Raw genomic sequence first — 27,595 nt, 5'->3', positions numbered from 1 at the left:
GAAGACATGCAATTAATCTTTTAGAGGTTTTCATAATACCTTTACAGAAAGAGTTGCCAGTTTGGCGGATTTGGATTTTGGGGTTTAGAAGAAGATAAGGAAAATTAATTTTTCATCAGGGTTAATACAAGTTAGCAGGGCCACAAAGGCTGAGAAAAATGGTTGGGGAATTTGTCAAGTGTTGTCACTCTAGAATAATGCTGCTTAACGTCTGATAGGTATAATCAAGAGTTGAGATTTCTATAGAGGGGGGTTAATCAATTTGCTCGCTAGTGAATGCACATCAGTGATAGCACTTCTTCATGGGGTTTAAGAATGAAAATAAGATTTGATCTGTCAAATTGCAAGAAGCCCTGACAGTATCAATAGGTGTTTTTATCTATGCATTTAAACCATTTGTTATAAGTAAATTTGTCCTGCTAATGTTGGGGGCTACAGACCTCTTTTTTTTGTAATGATTAGGCTGATAAAAAGTATTCCCTAAGCTTACTTAATTCAAATAGTGCCTTTTATATATATATATATTTTAAAAAACCTCATCTAAAAAGCGATTTTTATAGTATTAAAAGATAATCATTTGTGGGAAAAAAAAGTTTCTGGTTTGACCTGAGATAACAAAACTTCTTTTCTCTATCCGGTGCTTTGGAGGAAGTAGAAGATATTTAAAATGTTGTCCGAACCTAGTGTTGCTTAAAGAGTTAAAAAGCGAACACCACCCTGGAGAAATTCAGTTTCAAAGCAAACATACTTTGTATGAATAGAATGTAGTCTGTCACCCACATACAACACTTACATGCGGACGTTAAGATAACAGCTTTCTAAAATTCAATTTGAATCAACAGTATTTTAAAATTTAGTTAAGTACTAGTAATTTTAGGATCTCGTTCAATGCTATAATTATATGCGTAATTATAACCTTATAGAAGACTTATAAATAAATGGGTCGATTTAATTTGGATTGGTTCTTAGTCAAATCTTGTCTATGTGTGTGAGTATAGGTATAAAAATATGTAATCAATTTGTTTCTCAGATGTAATCAGTTGAATTTGTTCCTGGTTATTTGTACTACAACATACTGAAATCAAAAGTCAAAATCAGGAAATTGTTTTGGTATATGCAGTAAAAGGAATTGAAAACGTTGTTTCCAAATTGTTCATGCCATATCAGTTGGGCCAAGTGTGAGTCTAGTGCGTTGCAGTTAACTCCTCTCGTGGTGGTGACTCTGCTTGCTATTTGTTCTAAGAGGTGACATGAAATGGCAGCTGGGATCGTGATATTTAGTCTGAGCATGTTGGGAACCCAGGAGAGGCCGAATATTACTGTGTGCTGCCGGTGAGTTGGAGTGAATTTACGTAAAACCCCAGGCGAAAGCTCAAGTTGCAAAGTAGGCAGCAAAGTTTGGGCAGAAACATCACCAGCAATTTCCAGATAGCCAGGTAGCTCAGTGGTGGGTAGCATCTGCGGTATCTGGGTAGTATCAAAACCGGTATTTTCCTCATCCCAGCATGGCTGTCGTAATACCTGATTTTGTGGCTAAAACAGGACTTGTCAATTTGCAAGTAATGATCAGGACCACCAAGCTGTATCGGATGCCATTCAGAGTAATGCTTGCCTACTTCTTGACAGAGATCGTAGGTATCAACTACAGTATGGGCTGAAGTGTACCTTGAAATAAATATCTGTCCATTGGGAAAGGTGAAATGAAAATTTTCTCAAAAACAAAACCACCAATAAAATAAAATTTGAATGTGATCCACAGAATCCAAAGGGACAAGTTGTTGAATCGAAGAGTCAACGGGAGAATTTGACCCGCAGGTAGAAGTGGTTCACCTGATCCAAACCACACTCCTGGCCACAACCTAGGGATGTGTATGCTAGTTTACATCCTAGTGTGAACTGGAATAAAACCCAGAAACTTGAAATTGTTCTGTAGAATTAGCTTTTCCTCATGCTGAGTCAAAAGAGAATAATTGTTCTTTTAATTAGAAAAAAAAAACCAACTCATTTTTTTTCTTACAAAATGAAACAACCTTTTACTTATATTCAAGCATTCAGTGCTTAGCATGATCTTCAGAAAAATTCAGAAGCACAGCATTATAGTAACCCTTCATTTAATTAAAGTGATTTAATTGTTGATCCTGTTTGTTTCAACTCTCACTGAATATAGTTTCAAATTATGTTAGCATAAACTCCCCTGGTTTTGGAGCCACAAAGATGTTCCAGCGCCTACTGGGTGACTGAAGTTTGTTTAATGGGCACAGTGAGGATAATAATACTTAACTCTCAGGGAGGTGTATTAGGCAGTGCTTGCACTGCTATAAAGAAATACCTGAGACTGGATAATTTATAAATAGAAGAGGTTTAATTGGCTCAGGGTTCTGCAGGCTTTACAGGAAGCATGGTGCTGGCATCTGCTTGGCTTCTTGGGAGGCATCACGAAGCTTCCAATCATGGTGGAACGCAGAGTGGGGAGCAGGCGCATTTCATGGCGAAAGCAGGAGCATGGTGGTGCGGCGGGGGGCGTGCGCCACGCACTCTGAATGGCTAGATCTCTCGTGAACTCAGAGCTTGCTTATCACCAAGGGGATGGCCTGAGCCATTCACAGTCATCTGCCCCTTGATCCAAACACCTCCCACTAACCCCCACCTCCAGCACTGGGGATAACTTCAACAGAAGGTTTGGGGAGGGACAAAATACCAAAGCTACATCAGTGGGACTGAAGGAAAACAATGTCTGTACAGACCCTAGTACATTTCTCGTCCTATTGTAGACAGTCAACGGATATGAGCTATGGATTATTTCACCGCCAGTACTAAGTGAATATGTTGAATAATACCAAAACTCTTGATGTTTAAGATCCCAGGAGTGCCTTAGAAGTTTCCATTATAAAGTTTTATGATATCATTTGTTGCTATATAACAGGGGCCCCAACCTTACCGGCACCAGGGACTGGTTTCTTGGAAGACAGGTTTTCCACGGACTGGGGTCGGCGGTGGGGAATGGTTTCAGGATGAAATTGTTGCACCTCAGATCATCAGACATTAGAGTCTTATAAACAGCTACCAACCTGGATCCCTCATATGTGCAGTTCACAGTAGGATTTGCACTCCCATGAGGATGGAATACCTCTGCTGATCTGACAGGAGGCGGAGCTTAGGTGGTAATGCTTGCCCCGCCTGCTGCTTACCTCCTGCAGTGCATGCAGCCCAGTCCTAACAGGACACAGTAGTAAGGTAGTGAGGGTTGGGGACCCCTGCTGTATAAGGTACAAAAACTTGTCTTGAATATAAGCAACTCCAGAGCTTACCCAGGCAGGGCTTCTCTCTGGTGAGCAGTTTTGTAGGAAGAGTCTTTTCTTGAAAGTTGGGTAGTCGGCATCACAAGTCTCTGTCTGAAGCACCCCACTTTCTGTGTCTTGTGCTATCTGCCTGCACTGAGGACACTGTGGTGCACATGCCCCCAGGAAGCAAGAGACCATCGAGAGCCAGATCCACTGGGAAGAAAAACCAAGTAGCTGCATCCCAACCTGCCATTGGGACTGAAGACTCTGTCAGTCAGGGGCCAAGAGCTTCCCAAGTAGGGAGGGGTGCAGCGGCAGGCCCAGGAAGGCCCACACAGCCCAACGGAATGAGCAGAGGTGGCAGTAGGAGGTGAGGTCTCTGTCTGCAGGGACTGTCTCATCACAGGCCTTATTCCTGTCTTTTCAGGCCATTTCTTAGAAAGTCATCAACAGAGTCTGACACCATCACATTAGGACCCTTTCATTATGTTACAAGATCTAGATAAGGAAATTTTAGTGTTTTTGAAACAGATGAGGAAAGGAAAGGCTTTTTGTAACACCCGTATTTCTGAACTTTAAATAGAGATCAAGCCTACTTAAAAAACAAACTTTCCTTCAATGGAAAATAAAAGTTTAGAACTTTATTTTTCAGAGTTCTTATCTGACCTTAATATCACCAGACATAAATTTTCTCCAGTGTCTTTCCCAAAATAACAATGAAGAGAACTTTTTCTTATTCGGGGTATTTATTGACTCAATGGTTATGTTCTTAGTTCACAGTGTAAAAATTATCAGATTACTACAGTGTTATATGATTATCACCCAAATACACATACGCATTGTATACCTTACAACACGCAGATAATAGCATCCTACTTCTGGTGCCAGCTGTTGTTGTTAAAGTTTCCTTTCTAGACCATCTTGTTTCTAGCTTTGGGTTGCCAGGGAAACAGCGGCCAGAGCATTCGTCTTGCCGCCCATCATGTTCTATGAACATCGTTACCTTTAGGCCAAAGGTGCTGTCTCCTCTCTGCCACGTGACACTTCATGGTGCTGGGCTGAGCTGGCCTTTTATTATCTTAGTGACATGTAGTAAATATGTGTGTACTGATTGACAGTGGCTATAACCTAGTCTTCTGATACTATAATCTCTTTTTAGCACATTCAGAACTACTTAGCTTTAAAAAGTACAATCTAGTATTTACTGATTTATTCAGTAAATATTTCAGTGCCTTCTGTGTGCATGAGACATTCTGGTATGGTGAACAAAAGAGATTCACTGGGGTCTAAACCACTGGCTTCTTTCAAGCACCTACAAGACAGCAAATGCAGTCAGCATCCTTGGTGACCTAGTTGGTTAAGCTACCAGGGAGCTGATTTGGATGACCTAAGTTCATAGACGGAAGTCCTTCTTAGAGAGCAAGCCTTCCACAGTCCATGCATTTGTCCACCTTAGTGGAAAGGGTAGAAGTTGGAGAATCACAGTCAGTTAGACGGTTGTGTTGCTGAGTTGTGTGGAGAACTGAGTGGTCTGATGTCCCCTCCCCCTAACATGGGCCCTCATGGGACCTGGAGGCTGGTGTGAAGTGTTCACGCTTGTAAAGAGGAGGAACATTTTCAGTGGCAGTAGCCACTCAGTGTACTCAGCTGAACACGTGCATAGTGAATTATGAACACTGTACTCAGCTGAACACATGCATAGTGAATTTATGAATCTCACACTAAGATTGTACTGTCAGGCAACACTATTGCAATAGGATTTTAGATAAATTAATAAATGGTCACTGGTTCTCATGAAAGATGAGGGTATGTGGTATATATTTTTAGATTTTAAAACTTTTTAGTATAGAAAATTTCAAGCATGTATAAAACTAGAGAGAATTCACATAGCTGTTTAAGATACAGACTGAAGAATTGTGTACTTAGGATAGGCCCTCCCTGCCTGGTGGGATACCTGCTCACACCTTGGGTAGAAGACCTCATGGAGAAGGTTTAAGAAACACAGACTAGCCGGGCGCGGTGGCTCAAGCCTGTAATCCCAGCACTTTGGGAGGCCGAGACGGGCGGATCACGAGGTCAGGAGATCGAGACCATCCTGGCTAACCCGGTGAAACCCCGTCTCTACTAAAAAATACAAAAAACTAGCCGGGCGAGGTGGCGGGCGCCTGTAGTCCCAGCTACTCGGGAGGCTGAGGCAGGAGAATGGCGTAAACCCGGGAGGCGGAGCTTGCAGTGAGCTGAGGTCCGGCCACTGCACTCCAGCCTGGGCGACAGAGCGAGACTCCGTCTCAAAAAAAAAAAAAAAAAAGAAACACAGACTACCAGCCTGACTTTGGATTGTGCTAGTGGTCTGCCTTTTCACAGTGCTTCTGTTTTCATGTGGGGGTTGGGGGTAGCCCCTGTAAGATAGGAATGACTTCCAGTAAGATCACGTTTCAGGAGATGATAATTCACATGATAGCGTCTTAGAGCGTTAGGTGGGAGAATCCATCTGGCTCAGTCACCCGCAGCCCTGGCTGGACAGTAGCAGATGTACACAGGGTCCTTTCCTTTGCATAGTATGTTCCCTTGGTTAACTGGGGGGTGTTAAACCACCCTGCGCTTCCGGGATGAATCTTACCTGGTCATGAGGTGTGATCCCTTTTCTGTGCTGCTAGATTGAGTCTGCTAATATTCTGTTGGGGATTTTTTCTCACGTATGTTTATGAGGAATATTCTTTTGCAGGTGTCTTTTCTTTTGATGCCTTTGGCCTTGTATTAGGGTAATACCAGGCCCAAAGAACGAGTGGGAAAGTGCTTCTGCCTCTTCTGTTTTCTGAAAGAGATTGCTAAGCTTGGTAGTCTTTCTTCCTTAAATATTTGGTAAAACTTACTGGTGAAGCTCTTTGGGTCTTTTTCTCTGTGAATGGTTTTTAATATTTCATTGTCTTTACTTCTTAGAGTTCTATTCATATTTTCTCTTTTTCAGTCAGTTTTGGTGCTTGTGTCTCATGGAATTTGCTCATTTCATGTAAATTGTCTAGTGTGTTGATGTAAAGTTGCTTGTAATGTCTTTTTAATTTCTTAGGGTCCCTTGCGGTGATCCCTCTGTTTCCTTATTTTGGTAATTTATCTTCTCTTCTTTTTTCTTCGTCAGTATCCTTAAAGGAACATCAGTTTTTTGCTGATCTCAAAATACCAACTTTTGGTTTCACAGATTTTCTTTTTCTTTTTACCATGCTATTGCTTTTTGCTTGGGTTTGATTTCCTTTTTTGAGGAAGGGGGACTAGCTTCTTGAGGTAGAAACTCAAATTATTGATTTTAGATGTTTTTCCTTTTTGATGTAATTGCTTAAGTTGCACTCCCTGAATTTTGATGTGTTGTATTTTTGTTTTCATTCAGTTTAAATATTTTTTGTTCAGTGTTTGTATTGTTATTTTTATTTCTTAGCCTAGCTTCCTTGGGGTTGACCTTACTGCTGCATAGCTTAGTGGCCAGCCAGCAGCTGGGAGGAGCTTGTGCTCACGTCTCTGGACCCTGCACGGCCCCCTGTGGCCAGTTATCTGTGTGTGGGTTGGGGCTTCCCAGGCAGCCATGTGGGGAGAGCCCATCTAGGCATTCTCTAGCACTTTCCGTTCTGGAATTTCCTCATTAGGTTTCTCAGATTTCTGGCTGGTGTGCTGCTTGTTCCAAACTGAACCATGACCAGAGGCCCACAGACCCATGGGCTTCCCTGTGCCTTCCCCTCCGAGGGTGCTCCACGTATGGCCAGTGCTGCTGAGGGACTTAAGGCCTTTCTGGGTTTCCGCCCTGTGCTGATGGAGCTGCCCCACACGGCACTGTCCTCACAGCTCGGGAATAAGTGCTTCTCCATTTGTTTCATTTTCTTTGATTCCCAGAGGCCTCAAATGTTGTTTTGGGAAATTTTGTCCGGGTTATACTTGTTTTGGAGAGAGGAGATTTGCAGACTTTTTCGTGCCACCCGTTCCCGTGTGACATTTTTCGTCTCATCTTTTCTTGAGTCCCTGTTACTTTGTAGAGTCTTAGCAGAATTCTTAGCTACATCCATCTTGCCCCAATCAGCGTTCCTTCTCTTCGCAGATCCCTGTGTTCCATTTGGTCTCCACAAGATACATTTGGTAGGAAAAGTGGGACAAGGATATGTGGACTGCTTCTGAGCTGGTTGACCAGGTTGCCCTGGAGACCCTGGCACCGCTAAGCACTCTTTGGGGAGGGTTTACTATCCCGTGACTGACACTCCATCCCCGTCGATGTTGAGAGTGGGCCTGGTGCTAATAAAAGCCTCCGTCTTCCTTTTTGAATCCAAGCATCCATCCTGACATAATTAACCAGGGCTGTGTCTGCCATCCTTGCCCCTGTTCTTTCCCAGCCTCTAGCTGTTCTTTGGGAGAAACACTACTCAGTATTGAGAGTAGCTGATAGGCACCACTGTAAGACATTTTTATGCTGCCTGGAGGTGTGAACGACATCGGTGGCGCAGTTCCAGGGTGTACTTGCGTCTTCATCGATGAACAGACTGTTAATAAAACACAAAAGATAAGATTCCTGATATTTCTAAGGTTCTTCATAGAGTAATTGCGCTTCTTGGAAATCCACGTACTCTGTAGTTGCTCATGGCAATTGTAACTCTCAGCAGAAGGAAGGGAAGTTTCTAGCCAGTGTTGTGGGACGCTCTCGCGCTTCAGAACACTGTACTGGAGAGGTCAGAGTATTTGAAGTTCCTGGATCCAGAGGGGGCAGAAGGTGCTGTGATGGGTTTGGAAGACTCAGAGCCACAACCAGCAGGAATTGGGCTTGTTGCCTTCTTAGGGTAGGTTGGAATAGGAGTTAAGAGTTTAAAACCACTGCTTATGCACACTGTACATTTTAACAAGAATGCTCTTGAAAATGAATAACGCATGCTGAAAGTGAAAATGCATGTTAGATATGAAGTATTTTGAAGGTAACCAGTGTTTCACGGAATTCAACAGCTTTTATTTTAATCGCAGACTTCTTATATGAATACAGTAATTATAAAGGGGATCTTAGTGTTTGAAATTTCAAATGTCTTGTTAGAACCTGACCACTTTCCAATGAGAATTGTCCTTACTGGCTCCACTGAAATGACAAGTTTTGAGTCACACTTATTTGAAATGGTTTTGCTTCGTGGGTGAACACTGGCTGAGGTGGGCCTCCTGATGCTGGGGAGGAGCGTTTGGTGGAGCAGACACTGAACAGTGTGCTGCCTTCTTGGTTTCAGCAGGGAGGAGAGAGCGATGGCTTTTTTCACCCAGAAGGCCAGCCCCAGCGGCTTCCCCAGCCTCCAGAAGTGGGCCCGCAGCCTGCCCGCAAGGTGACGCTGACCAGGGGCGGCCTCCAGCAGCCCCCACATCCGCCAGCGGGGCCCCACGCACACTCGCCTGTCCCTCCAGGGATCAAAAGCATCCAAGGAATTCACCCTGCGAAGAAGGTACTGCTTGTTGCCTGGCGCACAGCCCTGGAAACGCGAAGGTTGGCGCGAGGCAGTGTTCAGACACGCTCTGATTTGTAGCGCGTGGCACACGATAGCACTCACATTCACAAATGAACCATCATTTCCTGTGTTCTGGCTTTGAAAACGCATTAACATTTTCACCAAAGCCTTTTCCTCTCCTGACTTATTTCACAGAACAAACCCAGAAGAGCACCCACAGCCACCCGGGAGTGTGATTGCTTCCCGCAGCTCTGAACTGTCTACCCAGCAGCATCTGCTGTGCTCTCGGGACAGCGCGTGCTGCTGCGTGTCAGCACGCTTTCCTTCCTGTGTTCACTGACTCTCCAGAAATTTCACAAATGTAAAATCAAGTGCGTGCTCATGGCCCCAGTTCAGACAGAGGAAACCGAGGTCTTTGGAGATGAAGTAACTTGCTCTAGGCCACAGTTCCCAGCTCCTTAATCCTTCCCTTAACCCTGGGGATTGGAAGGAGCTTCTCTGAGTTCAGGCTATCAGGCAAGAAGCAAAGGTGCTCACCCTCCCCTTTTCTGTTGGAGTGACTGTGCACTAGGAGCACATCCTGTCATGTGCACAAGTGACAGAGTGCCCTTCCCCTCACCTGCTAGCGAGGCATCTTTCTGGCTCCCCAGAGTCTTGATAGTTTCTCTTGGTGCAGAAGCCAGTAGCACCTGTTGGGTGGAGCTATGCAGAGGGAGACCTGAATGCAGCCCTGCTTTGCACTCTGGAGGACAGCAGGCCAGCCGCTCATCCCCCCGCGTCATCTTGTCACTTAGAAGTAGTGTTACTATTAAGACGATTCTGGCTCCTTTTGAAGTCTGTTACTTCGTCTCGTCTCATAAACACTTCATGATATGAGAGCAAACAAAATTCTGTTTTGTACTAGAAAACAGATGTGTAGACAGATTCAGTGATAACGCCGGTGTTAAAGTGGTGGACTCTTTAAAGATTGCTGCGGTCTGAATTTTCTTCCTTCAGGTGTCATCACTGAATATATGAGAAAAGCCTTAGAAGCACACCTCCCATACATGCACACACACAGCACACTTGAGTAGAAGCACAACCCCACACACGTGCACACACAGCACACTTGAGTTTCTTCAACTTAAACGTAAACACTCCTGTCAGTGAGGATCGTGATGTTTCCTATCTTATTTAGGCAATTGTGAGGATCTCATAAGAAGGTGCATTTAAAAAAACCTGGTGCTTGGTGTATATAAGTAGGCATTTGTTGGGGATATTATTGTTAATATCATAACTTACTCTAGTTAGAACAGAAGACTAGTTAGTTCCTACTGGTTTCCAGTCAGGGTAACTTGCAACTTTTCATGTACATTTTCCAGTGTGGTTGGTTTCTCTTGAAATAACCCCTTGTAACTGTTTTAAAGCTTACTTCACAGGCATAGTTTTGCTGCCTTCTGCAGAGTACTAAGCATTGTGGAGGTTTTCTCTTCATTTCCTTTTGTGTGTGTGCACACTCATGTCCTGAGGTTCTATTCCAGTTTCCACCTAACTTTCTGCCTTTTTCTGTGATGGACTGGGAGGCCACTTTTGCATTCTGCCCAAACTCCGGGACACAATTCGGGTAGGCCATCCGGAAACCAAGTGCCACCCATCTCCACCCTGCCTTCTGCGCTTCACCGCTGTTCTAGGCTGGAGACATCGGGCACATATGTTCTCTCTGACTTTCTAATCTGGAGAAAGTATGGGAAAGTTCAGCAGTCTCCTCCCTTTTTTTTGTTTTTGAGACGGAGTCTCGCTCTGTCACCCAGCATGGAGTGCAGTGGTGTGATCTCGGCTCACTGCAAGCTCTGCCTCCCGGGTTCTCGCCATTCTCCTGCCTCAGCCTCCCAAGTAGCTGGGACTACAGGCACCCGCCATGCCCAGCTTTTTTTTTTTTTTTTTTTTGGTATTTTTAGTAGAGACGGGGTTTCACCATGTTAGCCAGGATGGTCTCGATCTCCTGACCTCGTGATCCGCCCACTTCGGCCTCCCAAAGTGCTGGGATTACAGGCGTGAGCCACTGCGCCCGGCCCAGTCTCTTTTTGAAAAGTTCCTTGAGCAGTAGTTTTGAACCCTTGGCAGATTTTAAAAATGGTAATACTTGGGCCCGCCTGAGACCAGCAGAATTATACTTGAGGGTGCCTGGGTCCTCAGTCACAATTGTGTTTTGTTTCTTTTGAAAAGCCTGCAGATGATGGAAATGTGCAGCCATGGCTGAATTTCTGTTGCAGAATCTGCCTGTGAGGGTTTCAGGATAGCAAATGTAGTCTCTGCCAGCTGAGTCAGGTACATGATGCTGTGGCTTGTTGTGACTGTAAGATGGACTTAGCACTGTGCACAACAGGTCCTGCTGAAACCAGCCTGTAATACACTAGGAGAAATGGGGGCTCTGGGACTCTCAGGACTGGATCCACATTCTTAACTGTGATTTGCAGCAAGTTTCTCAGCCTCCACGGGTGCCTGATCTACCCAGAGTGATAACACAGAGTGCCCACCGAGCACAAGTGTGTGGCCCTTGGAGAGGTGCAGGCTTCATCAGCTCCCTCCTCTTCCTCCGCCTACACTTGCTGGATATTGTTGTCTCATTTAGCTATTAAAACATTCTCTAATAGTGGATAGAAAACTACAGAAAATCTTGGCCGGGCGCAGTGGCTCATGCCTGTAACCCCAGCACTTTGGGAGGCCGAGACGGGTGGATCATGAGGTCAGGAGATGAGACCATCCTGGCTGACACGGTGAAACCACGTCTCTACTAAAAATACAAAAATTAGCCAGGCGCAGTGGTGGGCGCCTGTAGTCCCAGCTACATGGGAGGCTGAGCCAGGAGAATGGCATGAACCTGGGAGGCGGAGCTTGCAGTGAGCTGAGATTGCGCCACTGCACTCCAGCCTGGGCGACAGAGCGAGACTCTGTCTCAAAAAAAAAAAAAAAAAGAACACTACAGAAAATCCTGTAGCTCATGGTATATTTTAATGGATTCTAAGTTATTTGTTCACTTTTATATCTTAGTGACTATGGAAGAAGCTTAAGCTTGAAACTCTGAATATATTTTCTTTGTTATCACCAGGCCATCATGCACGGACGAGGTCGAGGAGTGGTCGGTCCCATGGGCCGGGGGCGCCTGATGCCAAACAAGCAGAACCTGCGGGTGGTGGAGTGCAAGCCCCAGCCCTGCGTGGTGTCTGTGGAGGGGCTGTCGTCGTCCACCACAGATGCCCAGCTGAAGAGCCTACTGATGTCAGTGGGACCCATTCAGGTAGCCGCCTAGGGGTGGCATCTGTGCCACGGGTGGTTGTGTCCCAAGACAGTCATTTCGTGATTTCAAACACAGTGCACATTGTGTTGGCTACTTCATATTAAAGTAATACTTGGGAAATAAGACAAATACCTGTTTTGCATACTTAATATCAGAACATTTGCCTCAAATGTCTATTTTGAAATTTTCAGATTCTTAGTTATAAATTTTAAGAAATACTCCAACTGAACAGATTATCCTTTGAGATCCTCATATTGTCATAGAAAGTTCACACTTGCACACATACATACAAAATTTTTTGTTCTATCAAATGACTTGTTTTATTTGTAATGACATTACATTTTAAAGTATTTAGCCTTCTTTTCCTTGCTTTCCAGAAATAGCTTCACGTGCTAAATAGCTGTGACTTGGTTTAGATTTTACAAATATGACAGTATCTTGGACTGTATCTTCATCTCTTAAAGTTGGCCAATTCTAATGCTGAAACATGCCTGCTGAGCTGGCTGCAAATGAGATGCATGGAAGGGAACACAATTCCAGGTCCGTTGGAAACAGGGTTTTCCACGGAAACTCCTGGTCTCTGTAGGCCCAGAGCCCTGTAGCTGACCCAGCGAAGAAGCCACCTGCTTGTTGAGTCTGATTTCTGGCCTTCCCTGTCAGTTGTCGCCTGCGGTGCCCATTGTTGCCATTGCCATGCACCCTGCGTCCCGTGGCGGGATCTGGTGTGTCTGAGGGCAGAGCACTTTGGAAATAAGACATTTTTGGATGCACAGAGTACATGTCAGAGTTCTGAGGAGTCCAAAGTGCTTAGTCCAAAGTGTTTCTTTCAAGAATCTCTTCCAGCCTCTAGCTTCTTGGGTGAATTTGGAAACATGTTCACACTAGGGTTGATACGAGTAATTAATGTACATGTTTTAGATCTCCATCTGCTGTTGACAGTTCCTAAAAATGAGTAGATGAAAGCCCTTCCAGAAACATACATATTACTTGGGTTTAATTACTACCATCTTCATTATTGGATTCCTGGGGAGATAGGTTTCATTCTTATTGGTGTGTAGTAACGGAAAGTTAACCCAAAGCCTTTGCTTCTGTTTGTGATAGAGCGGGCTCACTAGTGGTGCAGTTAGGAATACTTTATCAGCTATTAGAGGCGTACAGTTTATGTTCAAGGATATTTCATAACAATTGATCATAACCTGGATTAATTTGCAGGAGCACAGTAGACACTAGAGCATTTTAGATGCATTAAAATGTGGTTATCCTGAGATTCTCAAAATAAATGGCGATGGAGAATTCTGGTCCAGTAACTGTGTAGCAGTGAGTCCAGATGAAAAAACCCTGAGCCTAGTCTGTTGTGAGCCACAGACCAGTGCACTTGGCAAGACCTCACGTGTGTGGCCCAGTGTCCTGCTGGTCCTCCTGTCTTTGGGGCGTTCTGCACTTCCCTGTGAGTGGAAGGGTTGCGCTGTTGTTTTCATATGTCACCTGCTGCTTTTGTGGACTTCGCTTCATCGTGTGTAGTCTTGATCATTTTCTTGAATATTTTTGAGTCTGATCGAGTTGTCAAGATCCATACCTGAACAGCAAGTACCGTTTGCTTCTCAGAGCATTGAGTGAGGCTCAGAGCCTACGTTATGAGAATATGCTTGGAACCGTTGCCAAACCAGCTAACTTCTGTCTTGTCTTTTAAATTGAATTTTGCATTTTGTACTGTGGATTTGTATAGATCTCTTAAATGGCCTTTTTTTCCTTGCATTTGCTTCCATTTCCTTTGAGTGCTGGGATTACAGGCATGAGCCACAAATATTTTTTATCCTTAATGTTTTGGAATAGTGTTGAGTCTCTGTCTCTTTGGGATATGGCACCACCTAGTGTTCACTGGTGTAATGCCAGGTGGTGTCTACACCAGGAGGACCTGTATTCATTCCTTTGGGCCTTTTAGTTGTAGAAAATTCTAGTAACTGCACGTTATTTTTTGTTTCTGTTTTTGGAGATGGAGTCTTGCTCTGTTGCCCAGGCTAGAATGCAGTGGCGTGATCTCAGCTCACCGCAACCTCCACCTCCCGGGTTCAAGCTATTCTCCTGCCTCAGCCTCCTGAGTAGCTGGGACTACAGACACGTGCCAACACACCCAGCTAATTTTTTTGTATTTTTAGTAGAGTTGGGGTTTCACTGTGTTAGCCAGGATGGCCTCGATCTCCTGACTTCGTGATCCACCCGCCTCGGCCTCTGAAAGTGCTGGGATTACAGGCGTGAGCCACCACGCCCGGCTGTAACTGCATGTTAACTGTACTTTTAAACCCATGGAATCTGAGAACTTTTCTCAGTGTAGCAGTGATGTGGTACCCAGTTTTGTTGTCAGATTAGTGTTTTACTTCCTTAAACTACATTAATAAGCCTCTCCAGAAAGTCCATTTCAAAGACGTTTATCTATAGACTCAAAGAGTGAGGAAGAATGAGAAGATTTTATAGAAATATCATAACCAGAAGATGGTCTTCCAAAAAGTTTCGAACTGTAACCATGTTTCAGAAATTGTAACTTGATAAGAACTTGATTCCTCGAAGGCTAGATATTTTTTTTTCTGTCTACTCATAAACCACATATGAACTCTTTCGTTCCTGGGTTCATCTGGAAGGAAGTGAAAGAAGCAAGAAACCGTCATCTGTGTTAAAGCAGCGGGAAGAAGGGGAGTGGGTGCGCGGCCTCCCAGGCTGGGCTGTGGTGACCAGCTTCTCCCGAGTCAGCTGTGCTCCCAAGGCCAGGGGGGCTGTCATCCCCCAGAGGCTGCTGGGGAGAGCCCTCGGAGATGCAGCGCAGGAGCCTCTGCATGACGCTGCCGATTTGGGGGTAGGCATAGAAACGTAGAAGAGGTACTGCTCAGAGAAGAATCTGCCCTTTGCAGAGCGGATCTCAGCCCAACATGGAGGCCCTGTGAACCCAGCGGAAGGTGGGATCATCTTGGCGTCTGACTGATTATGCTTCTGCTTCGAAGGTAAAGTGGATCGCCAGGAAGACAGACCCTTTACATCTGGTTCTGACTGCAGGAAGGCCTGGTTGTTGAAGTAGAAAATGTTGGAATCTTGAGTGAGCAGTTGAGTCGTTTTGAAGTTTGGACAATTGAGAAAGAAAACACTAAGAAGTGTCAGACACAGATTCCAGAAAAGCCCACGTCACAGGCTTAAAGAACAGATGCATGTGGGCACATGATGGGAAGCCACAACGGAAAAGCTGGTTAACTGGAGGCTCTCCCACAGGGTTCTGAGAACATGGTGGTTAATCATTCCAAGAGGAGGAGGAGGATTGAGGAGACCTGTGTGAGAACACAGAGCTTGTCTGCGCTTTAGAGGATAAGCATGTGTAAGCTTTAGAGGAGAAGACGGGGAAGACGGGACAACCAGGGATGAAAAGGGAAAAGGAGAGGTCAGGAGATGTTTTAAAATTATACCAGAGCAAAAGGAGCAATGTGCCAGGGCACCCGTAGTGATCACATGGATATGCAAGAGAGCACAAACGTTGACATTCAGGGGAAGTGCCAGAATTGGTGTCCAGGAAGACCCAGCATGTTATATGATAATAGATGAGAACATGAAATGGGGCAGAAAACTTGGTGTGGGCTGGAGCTGCCCAGAGCGCTGGTGTGAATCTTTCTCTGCCACTCAGCCCACCACTGGAATCGTGTGCAGGCTTCAGGCGCCCTGTTTCCACAGGAGGTTGGTCGCACAGTGGCCTGTGTATAGAGGAGAGCCCCATGGACCAGCCCTGCACACTGTTCCATACAGAAATGCTTAGCAGGCACTGAGGGCTCTGCAGGCGCTCTCTGCCCTTCCTGCCAGGGAGTGCCTCCCCCACCACCTCTAGTGTCTGTTCTAGGGTGGGGCTCAAGAATTTACATCTCTCATGATTTATAAATTGGGCTTATTTTAAGCAGCTTGACTTGTGTTTAAAAGCAGCTGATATATATTTTTCCTTTAAATGATTCCTTCAGGTGCTAGAATTGTTGGCCAGAGGGAGAAAAAGAGCTTGGTTTTTAGGATTGCAGAATCAGTTGTACTCCTGTAACATCTTAGTTATCTTTATACATGCATGCACACACACAACCACAGCTGTGCACAGACATGTACACAACCACAGCCATACGCAGACTCTTCCTGAAAAGAGGAGGAACTTTTCATGGGGAAAAGAGGCTAGGGTTCTGAACATCACGGAAGCTTTTCACTGCCAGGTGGCGTGGCCGTTGATTCGATCATACGGTGCTGGATGGAATTGCTGGGTACGGATGCAGGAAGGTACCAGCTGAAGTGTATTCTTTTGACTTGCATTTGCTACTTATTTATAGTAGCCCAGTGAGCTTTCCTCAGAAGTTGTCTGAAGATGGCTCTGAAAAATGAAAAGCCAATCAGGGTGAGAGCTGGTGTGCCCCCTTTCCCCTCTCTCTGCCAGTATGCTATGTGGGGGCTGGGGGTGAAGAAGGAGGTTCTTACATAGGTCAGTATGTAGGCTTGAGGCAAATTCTAACTTTTGGTTTGTTCTGGGTGAAGAAAAGTTTTAACTCTATGGTAGTGTGTTGCTGAGTTGTGTAGACGTGTATGTTTTCACAGTGGAAGCTGGCGACCATGTCTTCAAGCTTTCACTGGAAAGTTTCTTTTCCTCTGCTCCTGATAAATTGTGAATACTTGTCATTTTGGTAGGTCAAAAATGGTTGAATATTGACAATTTCTATAATTTAATTTTGTATCTAGAAAACGGTTTATTTCTGAAAGGAGGTACAAAAATGTAAATAGGGTAGACAGGAAGCCAGTTTTAGGACAGCACGCTTGTTAATTGTGTCGAGTGTCTGAAAACCAAGTCATTCCTCTGACTGAAGAATCTCACTGGAAGTTAATGCTTTCTTGACGGATAGCTCCTCAGTCAAATTGAGGTTTTTAAACTACATAGATTACAAGTAAAACCTGATACTAAATACTGTACGATTGGCAGCCTGATGCCCTAATTTCACATTGTGAAATTGCCCAAAGGAAGTCACCGCATGTATCTAGAAGTGTTATTTCCCAAAAAGAACAGCATATTTTCTTTTTTCTTTATTTTTATTGTTTTTTAAGACAGAGTCTCACTCTGTCACCCAGACTGGAGGGCGGTGGTATGATCCTGTGATCATGATTGACTGCAACCTCTATCTCCTGGGCTCAAGGGATCCTTCCGCCTCAGCCTCCTGAGTACCTAGGACTGAAGGTGCACATCACTGCACCTGGCTAATTAAAAAAAAATTTTATTTATAGAGACAGGATCTCGCTTGAGTATAGTATTTCCAAAATCCAGATTCTATCTGTGAATTACAGAATATTGATCATTGTTTTGTGATATATGAAATTAGTTTTCCTTATCCATTCCTAATGAAGGAATTTTTATATTTTTAGACAAGATAAGTTTAGAGAAGGTCCATTGTTGTAGTTCTCACAGTAAGCTCTGCCACAGTATTGGCAGTTGTTGTGTGAAACTGTTTCAGTCACTTTTGGGCATTGCTTAAACCCCCCAGGATCCTGGAGCACTGAGCATGCTAGCACTGTTGCCGGAAGAACGGAGAGAACCCCAAAGGCACGGCTGCAGCAGCTCTAACCTAGGTTAGGGTTGGGGTTAGGGGTCAGGTTTGGGTTACGTTAGGGTTAGGGTTAGGCTGGGATGGACAAGTGACACTCACAACACAGCCCTTTACCTGGGAACAGAACCGACGCATTTTCTCTCTGGAAGTTGCTCTGTTGTTTCAGTGACTGAATATCATTCACAGGCTAATACACAAAAGGGGTGCATGCTGAAATATGAGTCTGGCAGATTGGCAGAGAAAACAGGTCTCTGTCAAGAAATACAGGCGGAATTTCAAAGTCCAGAAAGCCATATTGCAAGCCATATTGCTGAGAATGTATCCAGGAGACTACGTTATAGGGCTTTACTTTTCCTGTTAATGACAAGTGAAACTATCAAGAAATTTCTTTTGTATTCATTTTTTATTTCCGAAAGAAGGGAGAAAGTCTGATATTTTACTGAACTTGTTTCAGAAAAAAGACCAATTCCGTGGCTGCCTCGTGGGCTGCCTCATTGCTGGCCTGTCTCAGTGATGTCCCCAGACCAGTGCTGCTGTTTCTGGGGTAGCCTGCATGTAGGCCTTCTTGATGTCCTTGAATTTGGAGACTTGGACCTTTGTATTTCTGTGTAAACACTGTAGCAGAAGCCCTGGAGGACACCTTTTTCGGAGCGTTGGAGTATTCCTTTAGAGCTCCGCTGGTCTTGTTTACTGATGGACATTCTACAGTTATTAAAATGGAGAGCAGTTATTTCATATACAGTGTAACTTTTTAAACACTTTCCAAGTCATTGATGTTTTTAGCTGTTTGCTTCCCTTGTAGCTCTTTGACATGCTTTAAAATGAAATGGCCACATGTGCCTCAGTATTTTCAAGGGATCCTGTGCTGGTATTTTCTCTAGCTATTCTGTTTCACTGAACAGAAACTCAGACACAGCAAATAATTTCTGGCCACCAAAAGTGCCTGTTGAGTGCAGTCCTTCAGGACAGTGTTGGCTGATGCCCATGCCAGGAGCTGCCCAGCGACCCCTGATCTTAGAAGAGTCAGGCAGTGGGTGCAGTGGCTCACGCCTGTAATCCCAACACTTTGGGAGGCCAAGGCAGAGGCGGATCATGAGGTCAGAAGTTTGAGATCAGCCTGGCCAACATAGTGAAACCCGGTCTCTACTAAAAATACAAAAAATTAGCTGGGCGTAGTGGCGGGTGCCTATAATCCCAGCTACTTGGGAGGCTGAGGCAGCAGAATCGTTTGAACCCAGGCGGCGGAGGTTGCAGTGAGCCAAGATCGTGCCACTGCACACCAGCCTGGGCAACAGTGCGAGACAAAGAGTCGGGCTCCTGTGCGTGCTGCAGGCCGCAGGCACTAAGTTGACTGTGTCCTAAAGTAATTGGGAAGAACTAGACTCTGGAGCTCTGAGTTGCTTGAGAGTTCACAGAACGCCACCTGACAGATCCGCAGATCGCTGTGCTCTCCTCCTGCCAGCCCCTCCCAGCCCTAGATCCTCAATCAGGTTTAAGAAGGCAGAAAGCAGCTCCCCCTCTTCCTCAGGCAGTAGATTTGAGGACTAGATGTAAGTTATGCTTTTCAGACACTTCCTTTGTAAATCTTCACTGGATTCATCATTTCTTTCAGCCAATCTTCATAAATTCATTTCTTTTTCACTGGCATTGTTTTAGGCCAGTGGGTGGCGACTTCATTTCAGATACCACCATCTAAGACTGGTTTTCACAAACTCTAAAGTACACAATGTGATCACGTTATGCTGATGGCTGCCCGGGGCACCACTCCCCTCACCGTCACTCAGCCGGATGCACGAGATGGTAGACTAGGGGCCATCGCCTACTGTGGACTGTGGGGCCCCCATACTAAACAGCTTCCTCTGGTGTGATGAGTCCTGTTCTTAAAAAGATTTGTGGGGGCCCCTATTAAAAATCACCTGATAAGAAGGTGTGAGAAGAGGAGATGCCTCCATCCAAGGGAACCTGCTACCAGGTCTCACAGAGCAGGTTGGGGCAGCTGATGTGGCCAGATGATGGGAGGTCCTAACACTAGACTTGAAAGACGTAACTGTTGCTCTTGGCAATGATTTAGTAAAGCACTGTTTTGGAATAGATTATCTGGATAAGTAAGAAAAATTGCCAGGGAGATAGAAAGGAAAATCAATTAGTTTGTTCCAAGTGTCCGCCTGGACTCATTTTGTGTTAAAGCTAATAATGTTTAAATATATATATTCATATTTTTTATTGTCATTTACAACTGACATTAAAGTGTTTGTTTTCTTCCTCTAGAGTTTACAGATGCTTCCTCAGCAACGGAAAGCCATAGCTAAGTTCAAGGAGCCAGCCCACGCATTAGCATTTCAGCAGAAATTCCACAGGTGACCAGTGTGTTCTGTGCTTGTGGTGATGAGGGGGCGGGAGCAAGGGCCTCCTTCCTGTGCCCTCCCATCCATCATGGTAGCAAGCGTGTGTCCCCACCTGTTCCTATAGAAGGACACCAGGGCACAAAGTGCAGACAGTTAATCCTGTCATGAGGCGTGCGTCCTTTTGTCTGGTGGAGAATTGCCCCTTGTGTTTTAATAGATCTTCCCAGGCAATCTGCCTTTTTATATGATGGGTTTTTATTAAATAGGACCCACCAGGCTCCTTTAGTTTCCTCCCACCTTGGTAGATTGATTGCTGATGTGCAGAGTTAATGTCGATCGTTTCTTTACGTTTTCACAGGCATATGATAGATTTGTCCCACATAAATGTGGCCCTGATCGTGGAGTGATTCCTAACAAGAGAGCCTGACCTTAGGCTGTACACACACTGTGGAATTTCTTCAAGGGAGCTGCCGGCCGGCGCAGAACCCCCAGGAGCACAGGCCTCTCCGAGCCGCAGTCCTGCGTAACTGTTGTCCAGAGCGCCAGCCAGCCCCGGGCCTGATCCCAGAGGAGCTGAACTGACAGAACACAGCAGGCTGGAGTTGGTGTTAGATTGCTTCACGTTCTGTTGTCACCACCAAGAACTCCAAGTTTTTCGTTTTGTTTTGTTTTCAAAGTGCTTACAATGCATGTAGACATTGTTGTTTGTGATCTGACTCTATGATCGATCACAGTGACTTAGATTCAGGAAAGAACATTAACGTCACAAGTTCTAAGTAGTTTTCACAGCAAAGAATATTTGATAATGGTTGCACTTATCTTCAGTGCAGGTTAGAAGAGTCTTCTCAACCGAGCTTAACTCGAGTTGTCTTCTCAGCCCTCAGAAGGCTCTTGTGAAAAACATAGATTAAAATTTGGGTGATGATTGATTGACCTTTGCATACCCTGGAAAGCCAGGGTATGAGTGGGGTGGTTGGGAATGGCGCCAATTGAACAGCAGATTCTGCTTCTTGTCACTATTTCAAAAGCGTCAACTCTGCGTTCCTAGTTTCGATGAACTCCCCATTCATTTTTAACACACTTCCCAGATAAGGCAGCATGTTGGACAGGCACACAGCATGGCCCTCGGCTAGAGCAAGGGTCTGTGATGGCCTCACCTGGCAGCCCTCTGGCCTAGTTCCCAGCACATGAGGTGGTGGAACGGCCTGAAGGTGGAACAGACCTGTCTGGTTTTTTCCTTTTTAAATGCAGCAAGGTGGCCTGTTTGTCACTGGCTCCGTGACAGATGACATTCCTTGGGAATTTGGTGGCCCTTGCTTCAGTCACCTCTGTTTTTCTGCAGGCTGTTCCAGCAGGGCTGCCCTGTCCATCAGCGGGTGTTCACTCTGGCCTGCCGTTCCCTGTGGGACGTGGGGCGAGGGTGGCTTTCTTCCAGGGACAACATGACCCCAAATGAGACGAGTCTGTGTCATCGTTGAAACTGCTTTTCGTAATTGTGGGTAGGTTCCTGTAGGTGAGACATACTTTCTATAAAGCTACTGTAGTAGAATTCATTCTGGGCAAACACTGAAAAAAGTGCCTTACTGTATTTCTGCTTACGAAAGAGTTTCACTATTTTGGATATATTCTAAAGTGGACCTGAGCTATTTGAGCAAATAATGCTAGGGCATACTCAGACATTTTAGCTATCTTTTATACCTACGATTTCATGTCACATTTATTAATAGAATTAAGGGAAATAGAAGCCCATTCTTTCCTACTGCCGCTGGAGGGAGCATGGCGCTAGGGCCGTCAGCCTCCTAGAAGGAAGGGACTAAGGAGACGGTCACAGACTTGGCGTCATCTCGTTTCCACAGTTGACGTTTTATATTACTTTCTCAGATTAAGTTACCAAAACAAGCTGAAGAGCTGAAGCAGGTCTTCCAGACCCTGCGATCCTTCTGTAGCAGTGATTCTAAAGTGGCGTTGGCTGTGTGCTTGAGAGTAACACCGCACGCTGCAGGGGCTGTTGCGGCAGTCCGTCCCAGGAAGCCACAGCGCTTGTAGGATCTGCTAGGACCCTGCAGCTGTGCTGCTGCCACCTCTGCTCCAGAGTGTCCCAGCCAACCCTCAGAAGATGGGATTGTCAGTCAGCCCTGCCTCACCATGCCTGCAGGAGGCTGTCCAGGCAGCAGGTCCGTGTACCCATCAGCGGGTTCCCACGGCTGTCACTGCCCACTCATTTCCACAGCTAGATACGGATGTGTTGATATATTTGGTCTGGTTTATTTGGCTCAGTGCACAGCTGCGCTGGGGTGGTGACTTTGGTAGCCCTTGAGCTCTAATTAAGAGAGATCCAAACCACTGGGTACCCACTGGGCAGTGGGAAGGCCTACCGACTTCCTTTATCACTGAGGGCTTTCTGATGAGATGAAATGAGTTTCATGACTTTTTTTTTAAACACTTTTTGAAGTAGTCTGAGTGTGCTGTTTAAAACCAGACATCTGCATGTGGTCTCTGAAAAGTAGGCATTGAAACAGACTTCTTTGTAGTCAGTGTTAGTAAAACGGATCCTGTGTGGGCCTCATTGTGAAGATAGACTTCATGGCCACCGGAAGGTCTGTTTCGGTGTCACCTGAGTGTGACACAGGCACTGGGGTGTGCATGTTTCTCTAACTGTCCACACATGCACATAGGCAGACTTTCTCATAGAATATTCTTGAAAGGTGATTGGCAAAGTCATGCGGGCCTGCCTTAATGCACTGATTAAAACAGCCCAACACAGTCCGACCTCTCAGTACCCACGACCGTCGAAAATGGATCCTTAGTACCAGACAATCCCAGTAATGAAGGTTGAGTTTCCTCAAAGGAAACTACAGAAAAGGAAAGAAGCAGAATTAGAAAGGAGTGGTACTTACACGTTTGGTGTGCTGCTCACGTGAAGTCGGCCCACACCAGCCAGACCCTCGTGGAAGATCTGCTGCAACCATTATCTTTGTTCTTGATTCATCATGCATTTAAAATGAGATGCAAGAGCATTTAGCATACAATGTAAATATGGACCTTTTAAAATTAAAATATTATTGGATTGGAAGTGCTTTCAACTCAGCCACATCTTAGCTATTAGTTTCTTCGTGTTGTCTTATCAAAGTTTAATGGATACAGTTCCACAGTTGTTGATGTGTTTGTGTGTATATTCGATTTTTATAAAGATGGTAGTAAGTCAATACATTTATCCTGATCTGTGTATTATTTGTTCACAAATTCAAGAAGCTTAAAGGCCATTAATATCAGTATATCTCATAAGGTAAACCAGTAGCTGATTATGTGGAGCCAAGTTACTTCTTTTCTTTTTGCGTTATCTCGTTTTGATTTTGTGCTGTAATAGAAGTTCACTTAGCTGCTTACTTTAAGATAACCTTGCATTACCACTGGTCTGGCCACGTTTGTTAAATCCTTATACTGATATTCTTCTAAAGAGTAAATCTCATTTTTCCAGACAAATTGTGAGGGGTTTCTCTGCTTTCTGGACAGGCAGCAGCCTCCGTAGGCACCCACACCCCGCCTTGCTGGAGGAGATGGGATGGGCGGGAGGTGGCTCCACCGTGACTATTTTTATTATGGGTCATTCTTAGCATGATTTGTAAAGGTCTCAGACAAACAGTTGTTGAAGCTTGCTTCTGTGGCATTTCTGAATTGTGGCAGAGCTTAGATCCTGCACCCAGGGCTCTGTTTTTCAAACGGCACCTTGCTCAGTTCTGTGAACAGAAGGCCTTGTTACTGAAGGAGGTGGAAGAGGAGTTTAGGGTGAAGAGGAGGAAGGGATGGACAGACCCAGGTGAGGAGAGGCCTGGCGATGGGGGAAGCTGTCATCTCAGTGTTAATAATCAACTTGCTTCTGACACACTGGCTCATCAGGGGAGGTCATCCAGGCCGGTCAAGTTGAGAGCCCTTGGGCCAGGGCGCTTGGTGGCACAGGGGCGTCCACTGGATGGCCTGGAGGAGTAGGGGAGGGGAGCGTCTTCACTGGGTGGTGACCAGCTGGGACAGGACAGGTAGGGCAGGTGAAGGACACCCAAGGCCCTGGAGCCTTTGTCCTGGGATGGGTTTTAAGAACTCATCACTTTTGTTTTCTTTTGGCTTTTGTTTTTTTTGTTTTGTTCTGTTTGTTTTGTTTTGTATTTCTTTGTTATTTCATTGGGAAGGTAAGCGGAATGTGCTCATAGACCATCAGATGACGCTTGTCGAAGGCAGGTCCTAGTCACGTAATTGCACAGGACAAGGAGGTCAACGTGTGTGATGGCAGCGTGCTGTGCCGGCACATCGTGGAGTCCTAGAAAGTCTTTAGTGCCTGCGGCTGTCCCCTCCTCTGCTCTCTCCCTGGAGAGGACTGCCAGCTCTCAAGGAACACTCCCGGTGCGGTGTCTGCGGTGCCCGTTGTGGGTGACTTCAGGCTTCCCGCTTTTGTGTTGCTCTTCCTGGGATTCATTTTTTTATTGCCCTTCTTCCCTACTTGTAGGCCCAGCTCTGGCTTCACATAATCGCTTTTAGACCCGGTTTGGCTTCCCTTCATTAAGCTATGACCCTCCACCCCCCCCCCTTTTTTTTTTTTTTTTTTTTTTTGGGGAGGGAGGGAAAGGGGTGGGTGAGAGCAAACTTGAAAGGTATCATTGGTTCTTCAAAAAATTATAGGTGACGATTATACCAGGGAATTGACTGATAGGAGTGGGTGCAGGACAGGAAAGGATCCGAGACACCCCACTACCACCACTCGGAAAGCCCCGAGTCCAGATCGACTAGGGAAAGGCTTAGACACTTTAGTGTATTTAAAGAGCATTTCAGTTAACATTTTCAACTATTTTTAAAGTTTGTGAATGGAGGTTATTTTGGACATTCTTAAATATGAATTCTCCAAAGGCATTTAGCCTTGACTTAATATTGAATCCTAAGGATTTTATGTAAGGTTTTTTTGCAACCTATTTAATTTTTTTATATGCCTAACTTCTGAGGTGCATAAGCCCGTGGTTTGTGTACTGGAACGAAAGTGGAACTCACTGATTCATATTGGATCCCCAGGTATACCTCCTGCTGGTAGCATATGGCTGGAAAAGGCCGTTTGCCTCACACATTGTAACCTGCCTTGGCTAGCAAATGCTTTAAATGTCTCAACTCTCTCTTTTCTGTGTCATGAAATCTTTAAGATTGGTGGACGGAACAGGTATTTTAGTGAGACATTTCTTGAGTACTTGCTTTTTCCTTTTACTTCTAACCAACTAAAAGATAAGGAGGTCCTCATGTTGGTATTTTGCTTGGTTTTATTTTACTGATTTTAAAAGGTATGTAGAAAAATGTAGGCCTTTAAAAAGAAACAGCATGTAGTTTATTTTAACATGCTCCATAGAGTGGATAGGCAGACAGGTACTATGGTAATGTATTCTGTATTTAATAATTTAATATACTCTAGAAAGTAGACCTCATGCATTCTTTCAGCATGATTTTCTTTTAAACTACTTTTCATTTTAAGGGCACCCGTAGCAGAAGCTGAGTTTTCAAGGACTATTTAAGTTGTATGCATTCTGTAGTGTTTTCTTAGGTGTGTAACATTTTTAATAACATGCATGCACAGAACACAGTGGTGCCCTGAACCAAAGGAGCAAAAAAAGCCATCACTCATTTCTATAATCGAGCTTTGCTTTCCACAGGCGTGGGATCCAGGATGGTGTCCTCTATGAGGACTTGAACTCTTGGGCTTTAATTCCACTGTTTAATTTTCAGGTACCACAACGACACAGCACAGAGTGTGACCTTTTTCATGTCTGAGCTGATTCTGTTTGCTGGACGTGTCGTCTTCTTGCTACTGTTCATTTAGTAATGGGATCACCTGGCCATGCCATGCTCTGGGCTCTCCCTCTCTGTCCATTTCTGTTGTGCTTTCCTGGCTAAATCATCTACCATTCTTAACACTGGTAGCTCCTGTCCCATTCCGAGACTCACTCTCTCAGACTTTCCCATCTCCCTCGCTTTCCATGCTCCTCTCCTCTGCCTCCTGGCTCCACACTGGGTGAGGGCTGTATTCCTGCCACTCTGCTCCGCCTCAGCCTTGAGAACTCCACGTGGGCTGGGAGGGAAGGTGCTGACCTTTCTCACACTGTGTTTACAACTCCATCACCTCTCAACCTTTGCTTTGACAGGTCTTTACTCACGATTTATTCCTCCAGGTCTTTGATTGGAGAGAGTAACTTTTTAATTCTGTTGTTTTGCAGTTTGGCTCTGTAGGAGTGAGTGGCGATTCAGATGCCAGCGTCCCGCAGTGTGCGGTTCGTGCCCTTAACCACCCGCTTCTTTGTTTCCCGCCCCTCTGCTTTCGCAGGAGCTCTTGTGCTTGAGTTCAGTGTTAGTGGTAGCGTGGCTCACTCCACTTGGAGGTGGCGGCCGTCTGACCGTGTGTTACCGCTTTGCCGACGGGGCCTCCCAGCCCTGATGCGTGCACACTCTGCGGGCTGCACGCGGGGTGGCTGTGGTTGGGGGCGAAGCTGTGTTGACTGGGAGAGCGTTGGAAATTCAGACATCGAGAGATGACGGGAGTGCGTTTCTCTGGGTTTGATCTCCACCCCGTTTTCTCCCAGACACCGCACTTAACTTGTGGGAATGCCGTTGCCTGTTCTACCCCTTTGTTCACTTTGCGTTAACTGCTGTGGTAACTTTTTCAGGATCTGTGTGAAGAATGGTAATGACATAGTTGAAAAGAAAATGTACTGTTGTATGTTTCATTTGTGTGATTTCATACCAAAAAATGTGTTTGAACTATATTGTGTGTAATTTGGAAGTCATGTTAATAAAACCTTGCAGTTTCCACTCTGGTTCCGTAGCCTTCATTTTATCTCAGCGCTCAGGTCAGGCCACAGCTCATCTTACCCGTGTGCCCAAGACGTTACTTCCGCACCTCTGTAAGGGGCCAGGCTCGGGGGCTGCCCTCGCGCTCCCCAGATTGGCTGCTGGGTTGCAGCCTGCGGCTTTCACGTAGCCCTCTCGTTAGTGGGCCTCGAAGGTCAAGGGCAACTGCTGCCTCCTTGCCTGCATTCTGGGTGTTGCATGACTCTGAACTGACCAGGCAGACGGCATCGAAGTATGCTGCTTTTGGTTGGGGGTGGAGGAGTTAGTCTTTTTAATTTTTTAAAGCATTACAGATAATTTTTACAAGTCTTCAGAAGAGACTTGTATTCCAGCATGACAATAAAAGACTGAAGATGGGAAGCTCAGTCTCCCGTGATACCGTTCTTCCACGGTGGCGTGTTCTTGCCATGTGTAGGCCTCGCTGGAGGTGGTGATCACAGTGCATATACCATCATGCATATTTTTCATTTCACGTATCCCACGCGTTTTTCATGTTGTTAGAAATTGCTCATAATTTATGATCTATTTTGAAAATGAAGTCTTTAAAAAGAAGGCAGCTCTGTTTCCAGAAACTGCTGTTAAAGGAAACATGAAGATGTTCCCATCACACCCCCCGCTCTGCCCTGTGATGGGCCCTCTTCCCCTCTCACCCGGATGCTGGTGTTGGTGTCTGTGCTGGGGTTGGGGGGCGCTGGTGAGCAGCTCCAGCCTGCCTGTGCACTGTGATGGGCTGACTTCCCTCTCACCCGGATGCTGGTGTTGGTGTCTG

At 45.3% G+C, this 27,595-nt stretch overlaps 1 protein-coding gene across 7 annotated transcripts in view; it reads left to right on the top strand.

The window, feature by feature from the left end:
• Positions 1 to 26,787, top strand: part of LOC105474964 (RNA binding motif protein 33) — a 133,904-nt gene extending 107,117 nt beyond the window's left edge. For 4 of the 7 annotated variants that reach the window (XM_011729909.3, XM_011729908.3, XM_011729906.3 and 1 more), the window contains 4 exons: positions 8,522 to 8,731; positions 11,823 to 12,011; positions 19,877 to 19,965; positions 20,312 to 23,159. In XM_011729909.3, the coding sequence (XP_011728211.1) occupies positions 8,522 to 8,731; positions 11,823 to 12,011; positions 19,877 to 19,965; positions 20,312 to 20,360 (537 nt within the window). In that variant the 3' untranslated portion in view covers positions 20,361 to 23,159. Of the gene's footprint in view, positions 1 to 8,521; positions 8,732 to 11,822; positions 12,012 to 19,876; positions 19,966 to 20,311 lie in introns of all 7 variants that reach the window. The other 3 variants (XM_011729912.3, XM_011729907.3, XM_011729913.2) reach the window with 3 other exon arrangements.
• Positions 26,788 to 27,595: the final 808 nt, after the last annotated feature.

The sequence above is a fragment of the Macaca nemestrina genome, chromosome 4, assembly GCF_043159975.1.
Source record: "Macaca nemestrina isolate mMacNem1 chromosome 4, mMacNem.hap1, whole genome shotgun sequence".
In the NCBI taxonomy this organism is placed as follows: Eukaryota; Metazoa; Chordata; class Mammalia; order Primates; family Cercopithecidae; genus Macaca; species Macaca nemestrina.
The sequence above is the reverse complement of the archived record's forward strand: the minus strand, read 5'-3'. Positions and strand labels throughout refer to the sequence as shown.